General features: G+C 33.7%; 1 protein-coding gene across 4 annotated transcripts in view; it reads right to left on the bottom strand.

Moving 5' to 3' along the window:
• Positions 1–6,347: 6,347 nt before the first annotated feature.
• YTHDC1 (YTH N6-methyladenosine RNA binding protein C1) overlaps positions 6,348–24,048 on the bottom strand; it is a 32,963-nt gene continuing 15,262 nt past the window's right edge. The window contains exons 5-17 of one of the 4 annotated variants that reach the window (XM_054566813.1): positions 23,887–23,976; positions 23,381–23,434; positions 22,731–22,825; positions 20,913–21,021; positions 20,708–20,825; positions 16,909–16,993; positions 15,769–15,935; positions 13,182–13,264; positions 11,931–11,967; positions 11,795–11,858; positions 11,622–11,684; positions 10,021–10,155; positions 6,348–7,643 (exon numbers count right to left, since the gene is read on the bottom strand). In XM_054566813.1, the coding sequence (XP_054422788.1) occupies positions 7,419–7,643; positions 10,021–10,155; positions 11,622–11,684; positions 11,795–11,858; positions 11,931–11,967; positions 13,182–13,264; positions 15,769–15,935; positions 16,909–16,993; positions 20,708–20,825; positions 20,913–21,021; positions 22,731–22,825; positions 23,381–23,434; positions 23,887–23,976 (1,325 nt within the window). In that variant the 3' untranslated portion in view covers positions 6,348–7,418. The remainder of the gene's footprint in view (positions 7,644–10,020; positions 10,156–11,621; positions 11,685–11,794; positions 11,859–11,930; positions 11,968–13,181; positions 13,265–15,768; positions 15,936–16,908; positions 16,994–20,707; positions 20,826–20,912; positions 21,022–22,730; positions 22,826–23,380; positions 23,435–23,886; positions 23,977–24,048) is intronic. The other 3 variants (XM_054566814.1, XM_054566815.1, XM_054566816.1) reach the window with 3 other exon arrangements.

The following is a 24,048-nucleotide window of genomic DNA, read 5'->3' as shown; positions in this document are numbered from 1 at the left end:
GAGAACCAACACACTCGGTGGCTGGCTTCAGAAAACAGCAGACCACGACCTGATGTTAATCGCCATGAACAGCACAGCCAAAGAGAGGTCTTGGCAAACACCTCACCCTCCTGGGAGAACTCCCCTTCCTGGAGTAACCCCCTAGACAGCAACTTGTATACCATAGTCATGGTTAGTTCTCAGTCAGCCAAACTGAGGGCCAACCCCACCCATAGACAGGTTAACAGCAATCATGAATAAACTACAACAGGACCTGAAATAGTCTACACAAAGGACGCTACTAGAGCACCCAGCTCAGGTAATCAGGAACACTGCATCACTGAGCCCCAAAGGACACTTAACTACATAACGCCACCCTGTCAAGACTGGGAGAGGTAGCAAATCTACCTCACACACCAAAGGATAGCCAAAATGGGGAGACAAAGTAGTATGTCCCAAATAAAAGGAGCAATCTCCAGAAAATAAACATTAAAATAGAGGCAAGCAGTCTACCAAATACAGAGTTCGAAACATTGGCTATAAAGATGCTAAAGGAACTTAGTGAGAACTGGAACAGCATAGAAAAGGACACACAAGCCATAAAAATGAACCTGTCAGAAATGAATACAGTATCTGAAATGAAAATACACTAGAAGGAATCAACAGCACATTAAATGAAGAGGATCAAACTGGTAGTTTGGAAAACAAGAGAAAACAACCTAATCAGGACAGCAAAAAGAAAAAAGAATTTTAAAAAATGAGGATAGTCTAAGGGACTTCTGGGACCAATGAAGTATAACATCTGCATCATAGGGGTAGCAGAAGAGAGCAAGAGATTGATAACCTATTTGAAGAAATAAAGATAGGGAACTTCCCTAATTTAGTGAAGGAAAAATACATACAAGTTCAGGAAGCAAAGAGAGTCCCAAACAAGATGAACACAAAAAGTCCCACACCAAGACACATCACAATTAAAATGGCAAAGGTAAAAGTAAAGAGAGAATCTTAAAAGCAAGAAAGTTATCTGCAAGTGAGTTCCCCTAAAACTGATTTCTCAACATTTTCAGGACAGGAGACTGGCACAAAATATTCAAAGTGTTGTAAAAAGCAAGGACCTACAACCAAGACTACTCTAACCCTGCAAGGTTATCATTCTAAATTGAAGCAAAAAGACCTTCCCAGACAAGAAAAAGCTGAGTTCATCACTATCAAACCAGTATTATAAGAAACATTAAAGGTGTTTCTTAAGGAAAAAGAGAACACATCAATAAAAAGGTACCTATCAATAATCACTTTAAATGTAAATGGATAAAATGCTCCAATCAAAAGATACGGGGTAGTTGAATGGGTAAGAAAACAAGATAGATAGATAGATAGATAGATAGATAGATAGATAGATAGATAGATATCCTGTCTAAAAGAGACCCACCCCACACACACAGAATAAAAGTAAAAGGATGGAAAAAGATATTTCATGAACATGGAAACAAAAAGGGGGGAGTAAGCTATACTTTTATCAGACAAAAATGGACTTTAAAACAAAGGCTATAATAAGAGACATAAAAGGACATTACATAATGATAAAGGGATCAACCAAACATGATCATATACCTTGTAAGCATTTGCACCCAACATAGGAGCACCTAAATATCTGTAGCCTGGCAGAAGTAAGGCCTGCTTGAGTGAGGTTGGTAGGGTAGTGATATGGGTGTAATAATTTATAGTTTTAATTTGAACATTTCATCTACATTTTACCAAAAATTCAAATAATGAACACCTATCCTTCTCAAACTATTCCAAAATTTCAAAAAGGGAAGACTCCTAAATTCATTTTATTGGCCAGCATTATCCTGATTCCAAAACCAGATAAAGACACAACACAAATAAATTATAAGCCAATATCCATGACAAACACACAGGCCAAAATCCTCAACAATATATTAACAAACCAGATCCAGCTATATATTAAAAAGATTATAAATAATGATCAAATGGAACTGATTCTTTGGATGGAAGGTTGGTACAATATCACAAATCAATTAACATGATATGCCACATAAACAAAATGAAGAAAAAAATCATTTTATCATATAATACAGAAAAAGCTTTTTGACAAAATCTAGCACCCATTCATGATTAGAACTCTTAGCTAAGAGGGAATATAGGGACTACACCTTAACATTTAAGACCATATATGACAAACCCACAGTCAACACTATATTCAATGGGCAAAAACTAAAAGCACTTCCCTTAAGATCAGGAATAAGGCAGAGATGTCTGCTTTCACCGCTCTGATTTAACCTAGTACTGAAAGTCCTCACCACAGCAATCAAACAAGAAAAAATAAAAGGCACCCAAATTGTGGGGGGGGGGGGGGGAGTAAAGCTGTCATTATTTGCACATGACATGATACTATATAGAAAGAATCCCAGATTCCACAAAAAAAAACAAAAAAACACTATAATGAATGAATTCAGTAAAGGAGGATACAAAATAAATATTCAGAAATCAGTTGCATTTTTATGCACCAGTAATGAACTATGAGAAAGAAAAACTAAGGAAACAATCCCACTTACAATTGCACCAAAAGACAATAAAATACCTACAAATAAATTTAACTAAGTAAAAGACCTGTACTTGAAAAGCTCTAAGATACTGAAGAAACTGAAGGCACAAATAAATGGAAGCTACACTGCTCATAGAATTAACATTGGTAAAATGTCCATATTACCCAAAGTAATCTATAGATTCAATACAATTCTTATTGAAATACCAATCGTTTTCCTCACAGAACTGGAAAAAATAAACCAAAATTTTATATGGAACCACAAAAAACCTCGAATAGCCCCAGCTATCTGGAGAAAAAAACAAAGTTGGAGGCATCACACTACATGATATTAAACTACACTCCCAAGGCTACAGAAATCAAAACTGCATTGTACTAGCATAAAATCAGACACATAGATCTACAGAAAAGAATAAAGAGCCCTGAAATAAAATCGCACCTCTAAGGTTGATTAATATATGACAAAAGAGGCAAGAAAATACGAAGGGGGTCAAGACAGTCTACTGAATAAATGGTGGTGTGAATACAGACAGATAAATGCAAAAAAAATAAAAGTAGGCCACCTTCTTAGACCATATAGAATAAACTCAGAACAAAGACAAACATAAGATTCAAAACCGTAATTTCTAGAAGAAAACATAGACAGTAAAATCTCTGACCATCTCCTGGGGCAAGAGAAAACAAAATAATGGGACATCAAACTAAAAACTCTGCATTGCAAAGGAAACTATCAACAAAATGAAAAGACAACCTACTGAAGGTGAGAAAATACCAATAACACCTCTGATGGGGTAAATACACAAAATTCATTAAGAACTCAAACAAAAAAACAATCTAATTAAAAAATGGGCAGAGGACCTGAACAGACATTTCTCCAAGGAGGATATACATATGGCTGGTATATGAAAAGACGCTCAATGTCGCTAATCAGAGAAATGCAAATTAGAACTACAATGAGATATCACCACACCTGTCACATTGGCTATCATCAATAACCCAACAATCGTTGGTGAGAATGTGGAGATGTAACACCAGTGCACTGTTGGTAGGAATGCAGATTGTTGCAGCCACTATGGAAAATATCATGGAGGTTCCTCAAGAAATTAAAAATGGAAATGCATTATGACCCAGCAATTCCACCCTGGGTAAGTATCTGTAGAAACCCAAAATACCAATTCAAAATAATATACGTGTATTTTCATCGCAGATTGTGGTACATATATACAATGGTATTACTCAGCCATAAAAATAATAGAATCTAACCATATGCAACCGCATGGATGGACCTAGAGGGCATTATGCTAAGTCAGAAAGACAACAAATGCCATAGATTTCACTTCTATGCGGAATCTAAAGAACAAAATGAACGAACAGAAACAGACTCATAGACACAAAGAACAGACTGACGGTTCCCAGAGGGAGGGGATGTTCTGGGAGTGGGTAAAAAATATGAATGAATTAAGTACAGATTGGTACTTACAAAATAGTCATTGGGATATAAAAGCAAGCATAGGATATATAGTTAATAATATTGTAATAACTATGTATGGTATTAGGTGGCTACTGGAAATATCAGGGGGAACACTTTGTAAAGCACAGAACTGTCTAACCACTGTTGTACACCTGAAACTAATACAATACTGAATGTAAACTGTAACTGAAAAAAGTGTTTAATGAAAATTTTAAAAAATTCGACATCTGGGGAAAAAAAATTGTTAGGATGCCCATACTACCCGAAGCCATCTATATTAAGTACAATCTGATGTCCTGGCTTGTGTGGCTCAGTGGACTGAGTGCTGGCCTGCAAACCAGAATTGCTGGTTCAATTTCCAGTCCAGGGCCCATGCCTGGGTTACGGGCCAGCTCGCCAGTAGGGAACGCATGATAATTGACCACACATTGATGTTCCTCTTCCTCCCTCCCTTCCCCTCTCTAAAAATAAATAAAATCTGAAAAAATAGTAAGTACAATCCAACTAAAAATTTTAAGGTATTTTTACAGGAAAAAAAAAACCCCTCTAAAATCTGCATGGAGGCACAAAACACCTTGAATAGCCAAAGCAATCTTTGAAAAAGAACCAAGCTGAAGGCACTGTACTTCCTGATTTCAAACATTATAAACTATAATGGTCAAAATTATGGTATCAGCATAAGCGTATAAACCAATTAATCAGACTAGAGAATCCAGGCCGGGGGGTGGGGGGAGCCTTGAATATAACCTTAGACAAAGGAGCTAGCTGCTCAAAGGAGATAGTTTATCTCCAAAAAATGGGGTTGGAAAACTGGGACAACCACATGCAGAATGAATACTGAAACTGACTCAAGAGAACAGACTGATGATTGAGAGAGGGTTGGGGGGGGGGAATGAGTGAAAAACAAGAAGGAACTGAGTAGTACAGATTGGTAGTTACAAAACAGTCACAGGATGTAAAATACAGAATAGGGAATATAGCCCACATTGTTAATAACTTAAAATATCAGGGAGGTCACTTTGTAAAGTATGATTGTCTAATCACTATGCTGTACATCAGAAAATACAAAATATTATTGAATGTAAACTGTAACAAAAAAATTACTGGCTGAAAAAGACACTAAGCTTCTTAATACCCAAAATACAAAACATAGGCTAACATCTAAATGACTGGACACTTTAGGAAAACCCTCTTCTTAGGAAGCTTGAAGGAAAAATGTTTAATATCCTTAACCTACCATTATTGTTTTAAACATTAATTTATGTTTTTTCCAAGAGATGAGGTAGCTTCTTCAGAAATATCAAATTAAAATGTGTGTGGAATTTGATTCTATCAGTTACTACCTTGTAATCTTGGGCAAGTTATTAGCTTCTCTAGGTCTGTCTTCCTATCTGTAAAAATAGGAAGTCAGCTGGTGTGACTTGGAGTATTGTCCTGTGAGCCAAAAGGTCAGAGGTTCGATTTCCGGTCAGGGCACATGCCTAGGTTACAGGTTCGGTCCCCTGTTGGAGCATGTATAGGAGGCAAACCAATCAATGTCTCTCTCCCTCAAACTGCTCTTCCCCTCTAAAATCAGTAAGCATGTCCTCAGGTGAGGATAAAGAAAATTTTTTTTTAAAGTGGGATGTTATAAGAGGATAAAATAGGTCAATGTATGGAAGCACAAAGTACCTTTACATATTAAGTGCATAATATGATTTATAATTTCTTATAACTATTATTTTAGGAAAATGACTTCAATATTACTTACCAGTTTAACATTTTGGTTATATGCCTACATCTTAGAAATTCATCAGTTTAAGAACTTACAAAAGAAATCCTTAGATTCTAACTTGTGTAACTTACTGATGATTCTAAATAAAATATCATTGAAATGACTTACCTTATATTACCAACTCCTTTAATTAAAGGCAGTGCTGAAAACAGAACCACAGTTTTAACTGTTCTTTCCTTTCTACCACACTTCCAAGATTTTAACACTTAGGCTTTATTGTTCAAATAAACAAACTACTAATATAGAATGCATGGGAAAAAGTTATGACAGTAAGAATATAAAAACAGTACACTGATAGCTTTAAATATTTTCCAAGAGTGAAGTTCCTAGGTCCCCACTCCAGGCCAATAAATATAGTCAATGGAGAACTGTGATTTGGTATACAGGTATAACCCAAGAACCTGAAATGGAAGAAAATCTTTCTTAAACTGTTTTCTTGTATGAGTCTTTTATTTTATATGGCTTTGTTACCATTGGGAGGAATTGATGGTTAACTTAAAATATGTAACTATAAGAGGATTGAATTTTAAAGTAAAGTAGAAAACATCCATAAATTTGTTCACTAACAAAAGTATTATAACAGAAAACCATAAAGAGTCCTCTGACCAGAGTAGATCCTAAAATGTTACCACAGAGGAATAAATGCTTAAGCAAAATATCAACATAATTCCACTGCATATCATTAGTTCTTACATTAGAAATAGAAGTAAGCTTTTAATATAACTGGCCTAGGTCAATCATTTCTGCTAAAATATGTAAAAAAAGACAATGGGGTTCCTACAATTCCTAAACACATAGCATTTTTATGTCCACCAATGTGTTAAGAAAACAAACTTGCATCCAGACAACAAAGAAATACAACTGATGTCAATCTTTACCAATTTATTTTATACAAAACAGTAGCAATGTAGAATATGGGGATTATCTTCTGCTGCCACACACGCAAGTTGTGAACATTCCAAGCCAATGTTTACAGTTTGGAGGGGAAGGCTAAACAATAGCATCAACCATGCTACTGAACATGGGAATTTTTTTATTGAAAAAGATTAAAAATTAGATAGCAATGTCTTCATAATATTGCTCTCATCATTGAAGACTGAAGAAAAATAAAGTCACTTAAGATTTAAAAAAAGAGGGAAAGGGTGAAACCAAGAGGCTGCCATACAGTCAGACCATCATACTTCAATAATTGCATACTTGATAGCAGCATTATTTTTACTGAACCGTGTGCAACTACAGTTAGAAACACATCAAAGCAAAATATCATGGCAGTCATCAATCAAAATCCAAAAGAAGAAAAGCAAACAAAGAAGTAACTCTAGGATGAACACACTATAAGTAGATGAACATTTACGGAGAATGAATCAATATCTACATCTGTGGACTGTTCCATTCTGCCCCAATAAAAGTGTCAACTCAAATTGTCAACTGTGCATTTTTTGGAGGATTTGAGTTTTTTCCAGTTCTTATTATACTGCATGCTTGGAACAAAAAGGGTCATAATAAATCCTTCTACACAATGAACTTTAAGTAGACAGCTGAAAATAAATTTACTACTTGTAAACACACACAAAAAAAAAATACAAGATTTTTTTTATCTTTAAACAATCAGTGCTTCCAAAAGCACATTATCTTCTGTATCGACCTCTTTCCCCTCGGTCTCTGTCCCGATCACATAATCGTTCTCTTTCTCTTTCTCTATCACGTCCTCTATCTCGCTCTCTGTCTCTTCTGTTGTCTCTGGGGCGGTCCCGCTCTCGTTCCCAATCTCTTTCACGGGGTCTACTTCTCCGACCACTGACAACAGCTTGTGTGCGACGAAGGAAATCATCCACCCTCATATCATAATCGTGCTAGAAAAGGTAAGAAATTGTTTAGGTATGTCAAAAATTGAATAAAATTTATGAGTCTCTATACTGTAATTACTGTCTGGTAAAAAGAATCTAGAGAAATGAACTAATGCATTAATTCACAGAAAGTAATTCTGATATTAAAAACAAAATTTTGAATGTTTTAAGTAATTAGATACTTATTATCTCAATTAAAAAATTATTCCATGCAGTTTCCTAATGTAACTTTAATGACTTTTCCATCCAATCCCTTAAATAAGATTTAGGCCAAAGTAAATCACCTACTAATGACCATCAAGCTCATCATGCATATATGCTGACAATTATGCTAAATGTCATCAATGTTTTTCTGTTAACAGGTAAACCCTACTGATAATCTTCTCCTTGATTCTAAGATACAACTCTTAAGATACAAACTAAGATACAACTCTATCCTCTTAAGGTGAAATGAAGAATTCTCACATCCTAGATTTTCTTTCCAACCAAACCATTGTTGACGACAAATAATATATGAAATTTGAAAAATTTCAAGAAAATATGTACTTCAGGTAAGACTGTGGATTCCACCACAGCTAGTAAGTAATACTTACTGAGGAGTACAAGAGCAAGATGAATAACTGTCTTAGGTGATACAAGCTGTCTTTGTCACTAACACTAAGCTTGACCCCTGCTCTAGCTTTCTACTCTTAATTCTCAACTCACCTTTACTTACTGAACTTAAGTCTCTTTTCAAAGGTCAACATAATGTACCAAATAGAAGATTCAAAAACACAATTACAATTACCTTTCATATGTAATGAATATGTGTCATATAAGCATTAGTCAGGATTCTCAAACTGTTTTTACTGAATATGAAAGGTCCTAATATAATATGATTTTGAAGAATTAATACCTTTGTTAGGATAAGGTAGTGATTTTCAACACGTGTGCTGTAAGAATTTTTAAAACATGCAATACCTGACTTTTTAGTCAGGCTCACTGAGCTTTTTTTCCCTGAGACTGTCAAATAAAAAAATGACAACAGCCAGAACAAAATAGCCATCCAGTGTGAATGTCTTAAACCATAAATATGCAGGTTATATAACAGTTGCATCCTACTGGTCATACTGATTGTAAGGTTGCGTCCACTTGGTTATTTCTTGGTACCAGAAATCCTTATATACAAATATAGACAGCACCTGATTTCTTAAAAAGTCACTTTGTAAATTCAATTAAAAAAATAAGCGACTTTTTTTGGAACAAAAAGGGCAGGTAATTACTACTATTATTTTGTAAATCGATCAAAATTGTAACTATTATTTCTTGCTGTGCCACAGAATTTTAGTAGGTTATGTGTATCACGAGAAACACTGAGATAAGGAAATAAATGAAAACAGATGAAAGTACCTCAACGATAAGCAAGGAAATTACTGGGCAGATCACCCTCACAAGTGTGCATACTCTTTGTCTAACCGGGAAAAAAAAAGGATGTTTATTTGACCCAGCACAAACTCCATCTCAAGTGGGTATGTGCACGCATGTGTGCTGGGAGTTAGTGGTTGGGTGGGTGAAATCCCAAATTGTATAGCCTATCTTAAAAGCCAAACTACCTTTCTAAGGCTACCAAACTTACATACAAAGGTATTATACTAACAAGTGCCAGGAGACAATTTCACTTTTAAAAATGTAAGTACTGTTAGGGAAATACTGAATGCCATTTAATAAAGTCAGCCTCATTAGTTTAAAAAAATAAACTCAAACTAGGGATTATCTTTCATTCATCCTTTTTTTAAGTGGTAAAAAAAGCTTTCATATCAAATTATTAGAACTAGTAACTATTAAAGTACAATCTACTCTTCTGCTACATCATAACATGTTTGTCATATGCTACCATCCTAAGAATCAGAGATATGGAGGTGAAACGATTCTTTTGGTTACTAGTTTTAAACAAAATTTGGTAGAAACAAATGACTAAATGAGATCGGAAATTTATCTGTTAACTAAATATGCACCATCTATCCTATGAAAATTGAGTCCGTCAGAATATACAAAAATCTTAGAAATACGTACTTGCAATAATAATAATTACAAAATAATAAATGAAGACACAAAATATCGTAGTATATCATACCCCTAGGACATAACCTAAGAGCTGTATTTGTATGTATGAGTTACCTCAACTTAAGCCGTTTGTTTAACTAGTAAGAGAGATACAGTCCATTTAAATAATCCAAAGGGATTAGCCATTTTTAATAAAAAAACAAGTTATGAATTACTCCAAAACTGTTTGCAGTAAGAATATGAAACAGTCTACCGTTCAAAATAACATGGTAGCACCTACATTTAAATTATCTACAATTCTAAGTAGTTTCCTCACACTTTTGCCTTCTCATGCACTTACTACTCGTTTATCTCTGTATCTTGCTTCATGTGGTACTGGATGATGTCCTGAGTAAGGGGGATGAGCTTGAGGAGGTGGAGCATGGTGCTGATAGTAAGGATGGTGTGGAGGTTGTTCCATTCCTGGATAAGGAGTCTAAAAAAAACCCCAAAACACAAAAGCCCTCTTCCATAAGTATGTACCAAACATCATAAACAAACCACTCTTAGGATCCCCCTACTTAAACCACCCATCCCAAACAAATATTTAATCTGTACTAGCCATCAACTGTGACAGTATAAAGGTTCTTCCAAATACCTTATGTGCTTGTTGGGAATATCTCCATAATAATCTTTAGTTACACATCTTTTGAGATTTAACATGCTTATACTTTAATACAGTATCATTTAAATACTAATAGAAGTAACAAACCCTTACATACTATGAGTCAACATTGTCCTCAGCACTTTACATGTCTCATTTAATTTTCACAGTAACCCTATGAGATAAGCACTACTATTCCTATTTTACTAAAGGGGAAACTGAGGCACCAACAGGTTAGGCAGCTTGCTTAAAATCACAGTATAATAAGGGGTTGAAGCTGGGACACAACATGGGGCTCTAGAATCAGTCATTTTAACCATGATTTAAAAATCTATTCTTAAAAATAAAAAAAAATCTTCTAGTAGCTAGTAAACTTTTAAATTGATTGTAAATTAAGGGCAATTCAAAGGTTAGTTACTTCCCTTGTTAGTGTCAAGATGTTATTAAATTTTTGTTTTAAATTTCATAGAATCTAAAGGAAAAAAAAAAACAACTTTGTAACATCCATCTGTATACAGGCCCTTAAGTAAAAAAAAAAAAACGTCAGATAAAGGGGCTACATTCAGGCAGTATTTTTTTTTTCTTTTAAGGATAAAAAAATAATAACTATTTAAATTTCCAAGTTTTTTATTTTTGGGGAATGCTTCAGCTATCCCTGATACCTTAAAATGTACTCTAATACCCAGTTTTCATAAAGGAAAATATTAAAAATTAGAAATAGGATTTAATTAACCTTATTTTATATAGTGAGTTTACTGATTAGGGTCAGGCACTATACTAAAGCTTGCACTATTTTTTAAGTTTAGCTTCTTACCATTCCTATGAGACTGACACTATTCCATCTAATATTAAGCCACACAAGGATAGGTACAATGTCCATTTCGCTCACCAGTGGATAACCAGAGCAGGCACAGTGCCTTGCAGAGAGTATGTACTAAATATTAGTTTGATGAGCAAAGAATGAATGAATGCTTACTGAGTTTTACACTGAAGGAAAACTAGGAAATTATAAAATTTGCCCAAGTCAGAATTGAGACGGTAAGGTATATGAACTCAGGCAATGCTGGTACCACTAGCCACCTAAAATAAGAAGCCATAACCCTTATTAAACCTGTTATCAACACAAGTCAAAATATTCATTAGTCTTTAGTTTTAAAAACAGCAGACAATTATTTACTACCAGAGATGTGTATTTTAGTCTCTTAATAGGTAACCGTTAAGAATGATTTTGATATAAGCAATCAAAATACACAGAACTGCAAATAAAGTTAAATTACTTGCAAAAATAGAATACAAACCATTCCTTGCCAAGGTGGTGGTGGTCCCATGTTATGAAATTCCCTCACATAATCATTGTAGGACTAAAATAAAAGATGATAATGTCAATAACAAATAGAAATAAAACCCAAAACTACAAAATAAATCAAATCTTGATTTTATGTACTTTTAACATACGAAATAAAATGCTTACCCCATTTAAAAACACATCTCGGCGAACTCCTGAAAATCGTCTGTTGGGAATAAGATTTGTGAAACTAAATTCAGGTAATTCATAAACTAGTTCCAAGAATGTAATTCAAAACTAAGCAAGAGTGAACCAAACTTACCTGTCTACTTCCTGGTATCGTGGGTCCTTTAAATACCCTGTTCAAACATCAAGCATTTTAGTAAATGAAATTTATAGTTTTTATTATGGCATCATAATTAAACCTTCCTTACCACTCATCTCAATTCTTCCCATGAATACTGTGATGCTATTAAGTCACACTATTATTGTATTATTCCATTTTCAGATTTTCTTCTCAGATTACATGATAATCTAGGAAGTAATAATTTACTGGTATCACAGAATTATATACTGGTAGAGGTTTTCAATATGGATCTTCTAAATCCACACCCCAATTTTCGCTAGATAATTTCTTCATTCTGCACCATAAGGAAAGTAAGGGCAAAGGAATTATCTTGAGGACACTGCAACAGAATTTCTTTAAGACAAATGTTTACCTTCTACCTGAGTATACAGTCTTGCTAGGTCAGCCACAGACACTTTATAAAAATGCAAACTTAAAGGGAAGAAAAACAAAAACTGCAAAAATAAAGATGTATAGATTTTAAATGAAAGAACCATGGCAATAAAAATATTTTTCCACCACCTTTTAGTAAGGTCTCAGCATATTAAAATGTAAAAAATTTAAGTGGCCATTTTATTGGAGAAAAACTAATTTCACTCTCTGTAATATCCCATTTAGGAGAAGAGTAAGTCTAAGCCACTTGTTATATAACAGTGTTGTTATGCTCACTAACACCAATTTCCAAATTGCCTAATTCTTATGAATGTATCACAATATTAAATAAATATCTTCTTACAAATACAGCTTTCATTTTTTTTTTTAATCTGTTTAGGGAAAGACTAACTAAAAAGCTGGTTTTTAAGTTACAAACAAAATATTTCCCATTCTTCTCTAAAAACAAAGTTAAAAGATTTTTATTTAGAAAATAAAGCACACTTTCAATTTCCAATCAAAGCTATATACCACTTGAAATACTAAACGTCATAGGAAAAAGCAGTGTATGATTATTGCTTTCCCTAACTATACCTAACCTTTTGCAGTAATTATATATTAGCAATATCCGATAATTAACAGATTTTAAGATAATGAGTCACACTAGAATAAATTAGACAACCTTAATAAAGGAGAGGAAGCTGCTAGGTGAGAACTATTAATAATTTTCTAAAGTTTAAGAAGTCATGTCCTAGTTTTCTCACTTTTACAACTATAAAATTACAAGAGAAGTTTTTGTGTTTTTGATTTTTAATAATTTTAAGTCAAATATCTGCAGGATTATAAAATATTAACCTGGTCTTTGGTGAAACTCAGGGGCATAGTCAATCCTTGGTTTCTTTCTGCTGTTATGAATATCATAATCTTCTGGTCGACGCCTACACAAATTAGACATATTAGAAATTAAACCAAAAACTGCTGGGAGAACAAATAGCAAAGCAAGAGTTTCTGACAGAAATAAGTACAAAAAGCTGCCCATTATTTCCTTTAAAATAACACCCGAATTTGTTTAAGTAAATAATCTTAAAATGTCTACATTTTAATTTCTCAAATTACTATAAATCAATCTTTAAGTAGACTGTTGGAAGTAGATATTCTCTGAAATCCTCAGGCTAGGATGAGATGCTGGAAAGAGGAATCTGCTCAAAATACATAAATTACATTTTAGTACTCTAAACAAAAGTAAGTGATTCACCCTAGAACTAATTTAAATATCCAGTTTAACAATGAATGCACTTTCCCAAATAAAGTCTCCGTTCAGGTGAGAAAGGAAAAAATTACTCTATCATTACACAATAGGTAACTTTAAAATCTATATATTTAAACTTAGTAACGTCATTTTAGGGTCTCAACAAAATTAAGAATTTAAATATTTTTCTTCTCTTTGCACAAAATTATACTTTCCATATCATCATACAGAAACTTTGATAACTTATAAAAGTGACTTTACAGGAATGTTTTGAAATTCTTAATACTACGAAAAATAAATTGCTATATTTAATAACATTTAGGAATTAAGGGAATTTCTTCCAGAGACAATGCCTTAAAATAAAACTGGCAAGTAATGGGGCAGAGTTTTAACAGAGTTCATAAAAGGAGTTCAAAGTATATTCTTTAGAAGGTAAAATTTTACTCTCTGCAGTGTTGCTCTCTACTGTCTTCCATAAATCTTAATGTTTAATGTAATACATAATTTAGTACACTTCATTTTAATTAGCATTTAAAAAAGAGCTACACAAACTTTTTAAATATCCAAGCTTTTTAAGTAACAAATATCTTTTTACCCTTAATGTCTAAAAAAACTCTATCAAAAACTGTCAAATCTGGCATCACTAGTCTTCCAGCTATTTCTGAGTTATCAATTGCTTTCATTAACCTCTGCAACACAAGTTCACGGAAACTTAAGTGCAATTACCCCAAGCCCCACCCCCAACAGAATAAAACAGTTGCATCTACAATAAATAAAACTAAGAAAATTAAAAGCTGGTTTAAAAAATAAACATACCGCTTTCTTGTAGTTTGGGGAGTGCATTTACGACCGGTATAAAACATGATAGTAACAGTTCATACAGTAGTCCAACTACTGACTTTAAGCTGTAAGCCACATACATATATGGAGGCCCTGGCAGGCTTGAGAGAAGGTGTAGTGGTGTAATAAGTATAGTTTGCAGTCCATTGCAAAACTGAGGTAAAAACTTCACTTGTATGTACTGTATTGCACTGGAAACCTCTTAGCTTAAAACTTCAAAAGACATCTTGGTGCTCAGTCCTTTTAGGCCAGAAAATAAGGGGGCTCTGCCAGGTTTCCTCCTACCTACGCGACAGTGTCCTTTTTAAGCTCAAAGGAATAGGGACTCTTGTTGGATTATCTGTACCTACCACAGGATGTTTCCATCAAAAGGAAACTTAACCAAAGGTTTCATCCCATCAACCATACATCCAACAGTCTTTAGCAGAATATTTTAGATTAGCTGTATGCAAATCTATACAGGGGAAGGTGTTGGGTAGAAGGGCTTAAATCAGTCCTTTGCAAAGACTTCTCCAATTCTGTAACAAGTTAAACCCCCTTTTCCTGGAAAATGATGTTTAGTTCATAAAGTAGTGATCAATAACCGTGGCGATCCTCTAAAAAACACTTTTAAGTCCACAGGTACTGCCAGCATCTGGAAAAGTTGTAAACAGACACAGCAACAGCCCTTCGTTTTGGTTTGTTGCCGGGTCTCCCAGGGCCACGTGATCCCCTTTGGAAAGGACCTATTTTCAGAAGCTCAGCAAGATGTATGAATTCACTGGGTACATGTTAGAGAATATCTGGCAATGGGGTTAACACATCACGGTGATAAAATTTGAAACAGTCCCAATAATGCTCCTCTTGAATATCAAAATAACTTAAAATATTTTATCCTCTAAATGAGGCGTCATCTTCTGAAAAAATATTAGTGATCCTTTATAAAAGTCCCATATCTCATAAGGCTTATCCAGAGACACACCTGCAAAAAAAGGCTTTTTACAAAATATTAACATTTTGTGAATAAAGACTTCCTCCTCTTCCTCTTTTCTAGCCTGTTTTTAGCAACAAAGGCCTACCTCATTTCAATTTTATACATTGTATTATCAGAATATCAACTATTCTAAACTGGATAATACTCTTTAGCAAATAATTTTTCTGCATAAGGAAAGATCCCCATTTTCCTCTTGAAAAATGACTGAGATCAAGGTGACCATGTGAAATCCTCAATGAAGCCACAAACTAGTCCATGCAGCTTGATTTGAGGATTTTCTCTTTCTTCTTTACCGCAGGACAAACTTTTGACGAATCACATTCCTCCATCATGTTATTCTGATACATGTGCCTACTATCAGTCCAAAGAACGTTTCTAACCTTCCCACATCCCGGACTGGTTCTCGACGGGATGGACGTCCTCTTGATCGGGGCTGAGAATGCATTCTTCTCTTGTGACGCATTTTATGAATGACCTGATACAAGTCAATACTTTCATCAGGGGGAAATAGAAGACAAAGCTGGGTTCCACATTCGAGTTCAATTTCCTAGAATAGGAAAGTAGTAAAGTACAAGATGAAGATAGATGAAACTTTCATTAAACTTGTGTTTTCCTGATGTACAAGAACAAAAACAGTGTTTTGGAGGTTTCCTTCCCGAAACTGACGGTCACATGGGATTCCAATTAACTTCTTTGAAAGGTTTAAGCTTTTCAACATTGTCTCCTGTCTTCAATAAGGGTACAACTAAAAAGTATAGAACTGCCAAAGTTAAATATATAAATGTAATTGTTTAAAATTGAGACAACTGCCCTCTGCAGATTAGTTCTTTGCACAAAGCACAGAAATATCAGGACAAAGGTATCCATCCATCTCAATATAGTAGAGGAAAAATATGTCATGTTAGTGTGCGCCAACAACTTCGAGAATTATAAACTGCTAACTGCACTAAAATCCATTAGATTAACTACAAAAGCATAATAACCTGTGCAATTTTAAAAATTAAGTTTTATTTTCCAATTACCAACACTTCACTTATGAGCAGTGAAAACTTACTGTTTCTGGTTCAAAATCACCTACAGAAACTATGAAAATCAAAGGTTTGAGTTTATTTTATATAACTGCACATCCTGAATTTCATTTGCAGACCTGACAATCTCAGTACATATACTGATCTTTTTATAAAGCTCCCTTCTATTCAGAGAACATGAGCAAAGATGTTAACTGGCATTTCTAGGTTCAGAATATCAGTAATAATGTAATGAAAACTCATTTAAAATCAGGCAATTTCTCTTCAAAAATTTTTCCTTCAATTTTATTAATGAAAGCACCATATAAAGCTTCCAAAATTAGTGGAGGTCTTCTTAATCAGTCATAATCACAGTAATAGTAAGCTACAAATAAGACCATTTTCCGTTAATACTGCACACATTCATTCAGAAAGTTTAAAATGTCCCTCAATAAAGATCTTAAAAAGTGTTGATTAAATGTGTTTTTAAAAAAATCAATTAAAATAACAAACCTGTCCATCACGTCCAATCTTTACTGGTTTATGTTCATTCCAAGGATTGGTGAGATGAGCCGACTTAGTGAAGGGTAATTCACGCCTAAATATGAAGTAATAATAATTATATTCTTTTGCAGAATACTTTAAGGACCTTATGCTTCCAGTAGTCAATTCCTCTGTTAATCTTGATTTAAATGTGACTAAAAATTTAAGAACCACTTAGATTGGTAGAGCTATTCCCCAGAGACAGAGCCCCTTCAGAAATACGCTCTATGTTATCCATTTTGAGTGCTCTCAAAAACAGCTAAGTAACATAGTGCTTAAGAACATGTGCTCAAAAACCAAGACAATTTGGAATTTGAGTTCCAGCTCTCTCTCTCTCTCTCAACTTCTGAGTTTCTTCATCTTATAAACAAGGATATATATCACTTCCTACTTCATATTTGTTTTAAGTAGTTTGCAAATGAAATGACACATCAAATGTTTAGTATATTTCTTGATTCTGTACACTGAGAAAAATTTTTTTATTAACTGATAAAGAGCAGAACCTTAACTGGGTAGTTAATACCAAATAAAAATAAATGTCCCCTATTCTTGGTTCGGAGCTGCTTTACCAGATTCAAGTGTCTTCCCCATTTCTATAAGGCAATTAATTATTACCCATCATCCATAGAATGGCTCTTAATACAAATGTTTGTTTATAAACCTATGTATTTGTATGTATTAATTATGCCCTCCACTTACACTACAGTGCAGTATTCTAGTATATAATTTTAAACAAACTCTAACTCCTTCTGAGACATAAGGCAAAATGGTCTCCCGAACTTCAAAAAAAAAAAGATATCCTGTATTCTTGTAGTTCTTTATCAACCTAGCACAATGCTGAAATGCAAACACGACATTTAATAAATACTTGTTAGTTGTCAAGGAGCAATAAAAAATTAACTATATTCAGTAAGTTTTTATCTATTTATCCATAAAGAAAATAATGCCAAAATAAATAAATGCTTTAAGAACTATTGTGGCTATGATACAAATGAAACTGCTCAGCAAAAGGATATACATAAGTGAGTAAGGTAAAGAGCTGTTTTCATCCCTACTCTTTTTTCCACGGCTATCAAAAATAAACAAGCACACACAATTATTTTGTGAAAAGAGTTGACACAATAAATAGAATACAAAAGTTTCATTTTTTTTTAATGTAGATAGTCATATCTCCTTTGAAGAGAAAAATAATCAGAAAATGATTCTTAGAAGTGGCACAGGGGTAAGCTCGAAAGACAAAGAGCCCAGGAAATGCTTCACATAGAATGGTAAAGCAGGTTCAGAACACCTAAAGCAATAAGAAGAGCTCATAGCAAAAGCAAAATGGAGAAGGAAAAGCACAAACAAGTAAGCAAGTAAGCTGGTCCAGTGAACAAGCTATATAACCACTTATTTTAATCTTACATGAATTTCCTTAAAGATGAATACTGAATGCTCAAATTTTGTGTAACATTTTTAAACCTTAGAAAAAATTCTGACATTTACAGGGAAAGAGAAGTGTAACTGAAGTTATAGCAGTATTATAATAAAGTGGCACGCTCTGTGGTGGTAGTGGTGATATGAATGTATGATGGAAGTGGGCAGTAGAGTGTTGGGTATGCCCCCTAAGTATTACTGAAAGTCTAGGGGACTCTTAGTCTAACACACATCTTACTTCACATATCAAAAGTGATTCAAGAGTGCACAGAATATTAGCAAGATGAATGATTTGGGTTTGTACCTCTTTCTGTTGCTAAATACATTTCAAACAAGTTGGCCATTAAGTCAATGAAGAACAACATGAAAACAATAATCTATCAATTAGGCCTACCTTCTATTACTCAGAAACAAATTTGCTTATCAGTAATTTGAAAATAATGTCAAAAGAAGTCACACTCAAAACAATTTGCTGCAACCAATCAAAAACTGGGCAATTATTTTTTCTCCTATTCCTAAGAAAGCATCATCTCCAAATATTTTCCAGTGACATCAGTGATGCTTCTAGTCATAACAAAATGGACTGAAAAGCCTGTCTTTAGACCTTGACAGTTTTATCCATCCAAAAAATATCTATCTCTGTAAAAAAATGGCACCTGTTTTCCCTATAAAATGCCAGATTTTTAATTTTATAACTTTACTGATTATAATTTAATTGTAACCTAATTACAAATTAAATTCTAAGGACTATGAATTTTTTATTTTAAAACTCTGGGTGCAGTGGAGTAGGATTATCACCCACTCTCTCACCACCCTAACATCACAGTCCGACATTATAATTTTTTTCTCATGTGCTATCTCTTTCCATTTTGTTCCATGGACAATTATTTCCGCCTATTACATTTAAGTGACAAACCTTAATTTACTTAACCAGTTTCCTATATGGGAGGATGAGTAATGATGATGTATTTTTATGCATACAGCTTTCTGCTACTCTATTAACAATCAACCTAACACATTATTTCCACTATTGTCATTGCCCATGTATCCTCATAGTTCCTCACTATCCCACAGTAGAGGCTTCACTCCTTAGGTTAGTCACATTACTCCTTAGCCTTGCGTTTTGGCATTCTTTTTACTATCTGCTTCATAAAAAAAAGATGACTCCTTATCCACCCGCAAACCCTCTTGTCCCCCACCCCAGTTTCTGTTTCCATGTTCTTCCTGTGCTAATCCGTCTTCCTGAATGTAAACTGCATGTTTCCTTCTTATGCTTAACCCAATTCCACTATCCCTATCAAAACCCAGCACCTAAGCCAACATATTAATTACAAAATCCTAGCAGGGACCCTTTGAGGTAATTTTTATCTAACTAAAATTGGTTTTATAAATAATAGATTAGTACATGCCATAAAAAGTTCACTTAAATAATTAGCACTATATGTGTTTAAGTAACTTTCTAGGCCCAGATGGAGCCACTTCTGCCCAAGCAGCCATGTCAGCAAACTGAAATGTAGGTATTCTCAACCAACTTCAGGCTTTCTCACCCCACACAAGGTTCACAGTGTGGACAGAGCCAATCAGGTATTTCCTGTTTGTCTCTCCCTTGCTCTTCATTTTTTAGCCTATAAAAGATTTCTGCCGTCTGCTTCATTTTGCAATTCTCCACAGGAGACTGGCCATTTCATTTAGTGTTCAAGTTTTGTGTGTATCACCTAAATTGACTTCTTTAATCATTTTGTAAACAATGTATGATCATTCAGTAAGAACACAGGAGTGGTAGTAGCTCAGTGTTCAAAATACATCTTTTTCTAATGAACATTTTTAAATAATTACTCCAGTTTCAAAAGATCCATTTGCCAACTAATCCTGGTTTGCTTACTTTCTTAAAAAACACAATTTGTTCACAACTAAATTAGTCACCCCCAAAATGTTAGCAAAGTCAAAGAGTATTTTCCCACTCCATAGTAAAAACGACACATTCAATCACTAATATTACATAGATTCATGCCAGATAACATTCCAAATAATTGTCTAATTCATGATAAATTTACTGCTATATTACTAATATGGAGAAGTAAATAAAATACATAAAAGTTTTGACTAAACTTCTCAATTTTCCAACCTACATTAATTAATTAAGGGAGTAAACAAAACAAAGTATACTGATGCTATTTTTATTTTGACATTGTTAAATATTATGATCCAAATCAGTCTAGAAATTAAAAAATAAAAAGGAAAACCAGAGAGAATTATAAATTAAAACTAAACAGCTGTGGAGTTTTAACATTATTCCCAACAGGGAGCCCATTCAAAACAGAGGCAACTTTAATTATCTACATTTGTAACTGACCTGCAAATCCAATCAATTTTAAAGACACCTCCCAACATTTTAGCATTCATTCCTGCTGGAAGCACCCAATGTATAGGAGATCCTCCATGATGTGATTCTGAAGAGAGTCTTGCAAATCCTAAAGGAATCAAATCACAACATAATATAAAAATGCTAATATAGTATATTCAATGTTTTCATATATCCCAATTATTTTTATTCTCACCTTGAAATTTTCCACTCTCTCTGACAGAAAATATTAAGATAACACTCCTTGCAGATCTGAATGCTGCATTTAATTTTTTCTCATTCACTGGCAGCGTGGACCACACGCCCTATACAAATAATGCAAAGATCATAGAGGTTGTAATTAATGTCAATCTTTCATGTTTCCAATTATATTTGCAAAAGACCAAAGCTACTGATATTGTTGTATTTTCAATTCAAGTAAGCTATAATGAAGAGAGAGGTCTTACTTATCAGCTGTCAAAACAATGTAATAATTTTTAAAAAACTAAGGAAAAATATGGAGAAAATTATCGACCTTAACATAATTATTAAAGCATCTAGCATAAATACATGTTTGGGGCTGGGGGCAGGATTCAAATCTTATGGGCTAGAATTCTATGAATAAAAAACAATTACCTACAATTATTTTAATATCCTAGCCATTTACTGAGGTAAAAGCATGTTGTTTGAAGGTGAATCACAACACCTACTTTTTTTGTATTAAAAAACTGTAACAAAATAATTTCAAATTATTATATAAGTAAATCCATAGGTGAAGAATTTATCATTTCCAAGTTTTAGCATTTCCAAGTTTTTCTACTTAAGTTCAGATTTTTATGTATCAACAGTTTCACTTAAGAGACCTGGGTTCTTTACATAGAACCAGAACGAATTTTAAGCAATTTTTTGTTCATGAATATGAGAGAGAATGGGAAGCTAAGGCAAAAACTGTTTTACTGCTCACACTAACTAGCTATCATTCACAGTAAGTGCCTAGTTACTTCTGCCTAACTCCACTCCAGCTGAAAAGAATAAACCTCTACTAGATAGCTATTTGGTACATTATTCCTTCCATATGTAAAGTGTGATGGGTAATCCTCGACTTAAGTAACAAAGAAAGAATATTAATGTCAATAGAAATGTCGTTAGAAAAAATGTTGAACTTTAGCTTTTAATTTTCTAAAAATTAGCAGAAACTACAATTACTCATTTTAAACCAAGAATAGAAAGATATAATAGCTGATGTAATAAACATGTATTTTTGAGGCAAAAACACAAAAAGAAAATTATTATATTACAACATCGTATGGCAACTGGGCATATCCTTTTTGTAAGGCCTGCAGCTGGACTTCAAGCTAATTCTTTCCTTTTCTTCTAAATCCAAGTGACCTTACTTTTAAAAATAAAACATTCTCCATAAAGAAAAGAATTCAAGAAAATCTACAGGTGTAAAACAAGCATCAATATAAAGCAAAAATTGGTTAATTAACAAAACTTTTTAAAAAGTGTTAGTACAAATAATCAACAATTGAATACAGAAGACAAAAATCAACAGAAATCACATCTTTTACATTACAAAGTATAATGCATATACATATATATTCTTCAATATTGAATATGAAACCTCAAAAATCACCTTTAAAAGATTTAAAAGGGCCCTGGCTGGTGTGGCTCAGTGGACTGAGTGCCAGTCTGGGAACCATGGGGTCGCCCATTTGATTCCCAGTCAGGGCACACGCCTGGCTTGTGAGCCAGGTTCCCAGTAGCGGGGTGTGAGAGAGGCAACCACACATTGATGTTTCTCCCTCTCCCTCCCTTCCCTCCGTCTAAAAATAAATAAAATCTTTTTAAAAAGAAAAAGAAATATAACATTAAAAAAAAATTTAAAAGAAAACTCAAATTACTATTAGGTTTCCTAACCAAGCAAAAAACAGACCCTAGTGGCAACTGGGCTCTGGATCTTTATAAAGTTTTCATGAAAAATAACAGTATCTTATACTAATCAGTTCGACGTAATTTCAACTGACGCTAATACCTTAGCTTTGGCAAGAGACACATTCTCATGGTTGTTACTCTTTATGAGAAAAAATCTTGCATCTTGTAGGACATATTTGAGTTTACTCGTTTGATCTGAAAAAAAGAAATCCACATTGATTAAAGAGAGGTCATTTTCACACAAAGGGTACTATAAGCTGTACTAAAATTAGCCCTCCACAACCCAACTTTTAAAGTTCATAATCACCCATTCAACCTGTAAAGCTAAGCCACAAGACATAATAAGGCAAAGCTAAGAAAAGAATCAGCATTTTGCAAGAAGGTAAACCTAATCCAGTAATGTTCCGATATATCAGATTCATACTTAAGTATGAAAAGGACTACAAATTTTATAAATTTCTTTCATCAAGTTATTCTTTTAAAGGTTGATAATAGACCATTATGCTATTAAAAATATATGTGTATATACCATCCATGGTTCCCACAGACTGTAACACATCCTGAGATGTTTGCTATTGCTCTAAAAGATATGCAGTAAATGAACATGGAGATCTATTTAAGATCACATTATTTTTCATTAATATATCAGAACATTACTACATTAAAACCAACTATTAATGGAGAACCAATAAGGCAAAACAATGACTTTATGCAGCATGCAATGAAAACAATTTCAAATTTAAATGATACCTTTTCGGACAGCACGAACGGAAGATGATAATTTCTCATGCTTCTTTTCTGAACCTGTATTTAGCCAAAGTACATTTGTTCAGATTGAGCTTTAATAGAGATAAGACAAAATTTCTACAGTCTTGTCACATCAAGTTCTCATTCAAGACAAATTATTCTTCCTGGCGCACCCACACACACAAAAAAAAAATACTTCTCAATGTGTACGAGTGTTTTGCTTTTTGGGTTGTTTGGATTTTTAAGAATATGTATATTTGAACAGTTTCCCACTCAGAAAACTAGTCACTGAATCATCATCTTCCAAGGGAAAAAAAAAAGTGAAATTCCACTTAAGCAGTAACAGAACAGGATTAAAATAATAAGAAAAAGCTTAGTTTTCTCTAGAATTATTACACTGAACATGCCATCAACAAGTTCATACTAAACTACAGCCTCCACACACTTTCTACAGCAGATTACATTAGAATCAGTCGCATACGATCACAAATAAAGGTAAATGAGAATACCTGCATATGACTCTGATGCAGAGCTTCCACTTCTATCAAAAACAATTGGAGAAATGCCTCTAGCTCTCTTTCTCTCCTTCTTTTTCTCATCTAAAAAGAATTAAACAAGATTTTAAAAAACATTACAGCACAGGTATAGGTAACAAGAACATATCACTTTGT

Source organism: Pteronotus mesoamericanus, unplaced genomic scaffold (assembly GCF_021234165.1).
Source record: "Pteronotus mesoamericanus isolate MK-2021 breed Mesoamerican mustached bat unplaced genomic scaffold, CSHL_Meso_final contig_180, whole genome shotgun sequence".
Taxonomy (NCBI): Eukaryota; Metazoa; Chordata; class Mammalia; order Chiroptera; family Mormoopidae; genus Pteronotus; species Pteronotus mesoamericanus.
The sequence above is the reverse complement of the archived record's forward strand: the minus strand, read 5'-3'. Positions and strand labels throughout refer to the sequence as shown.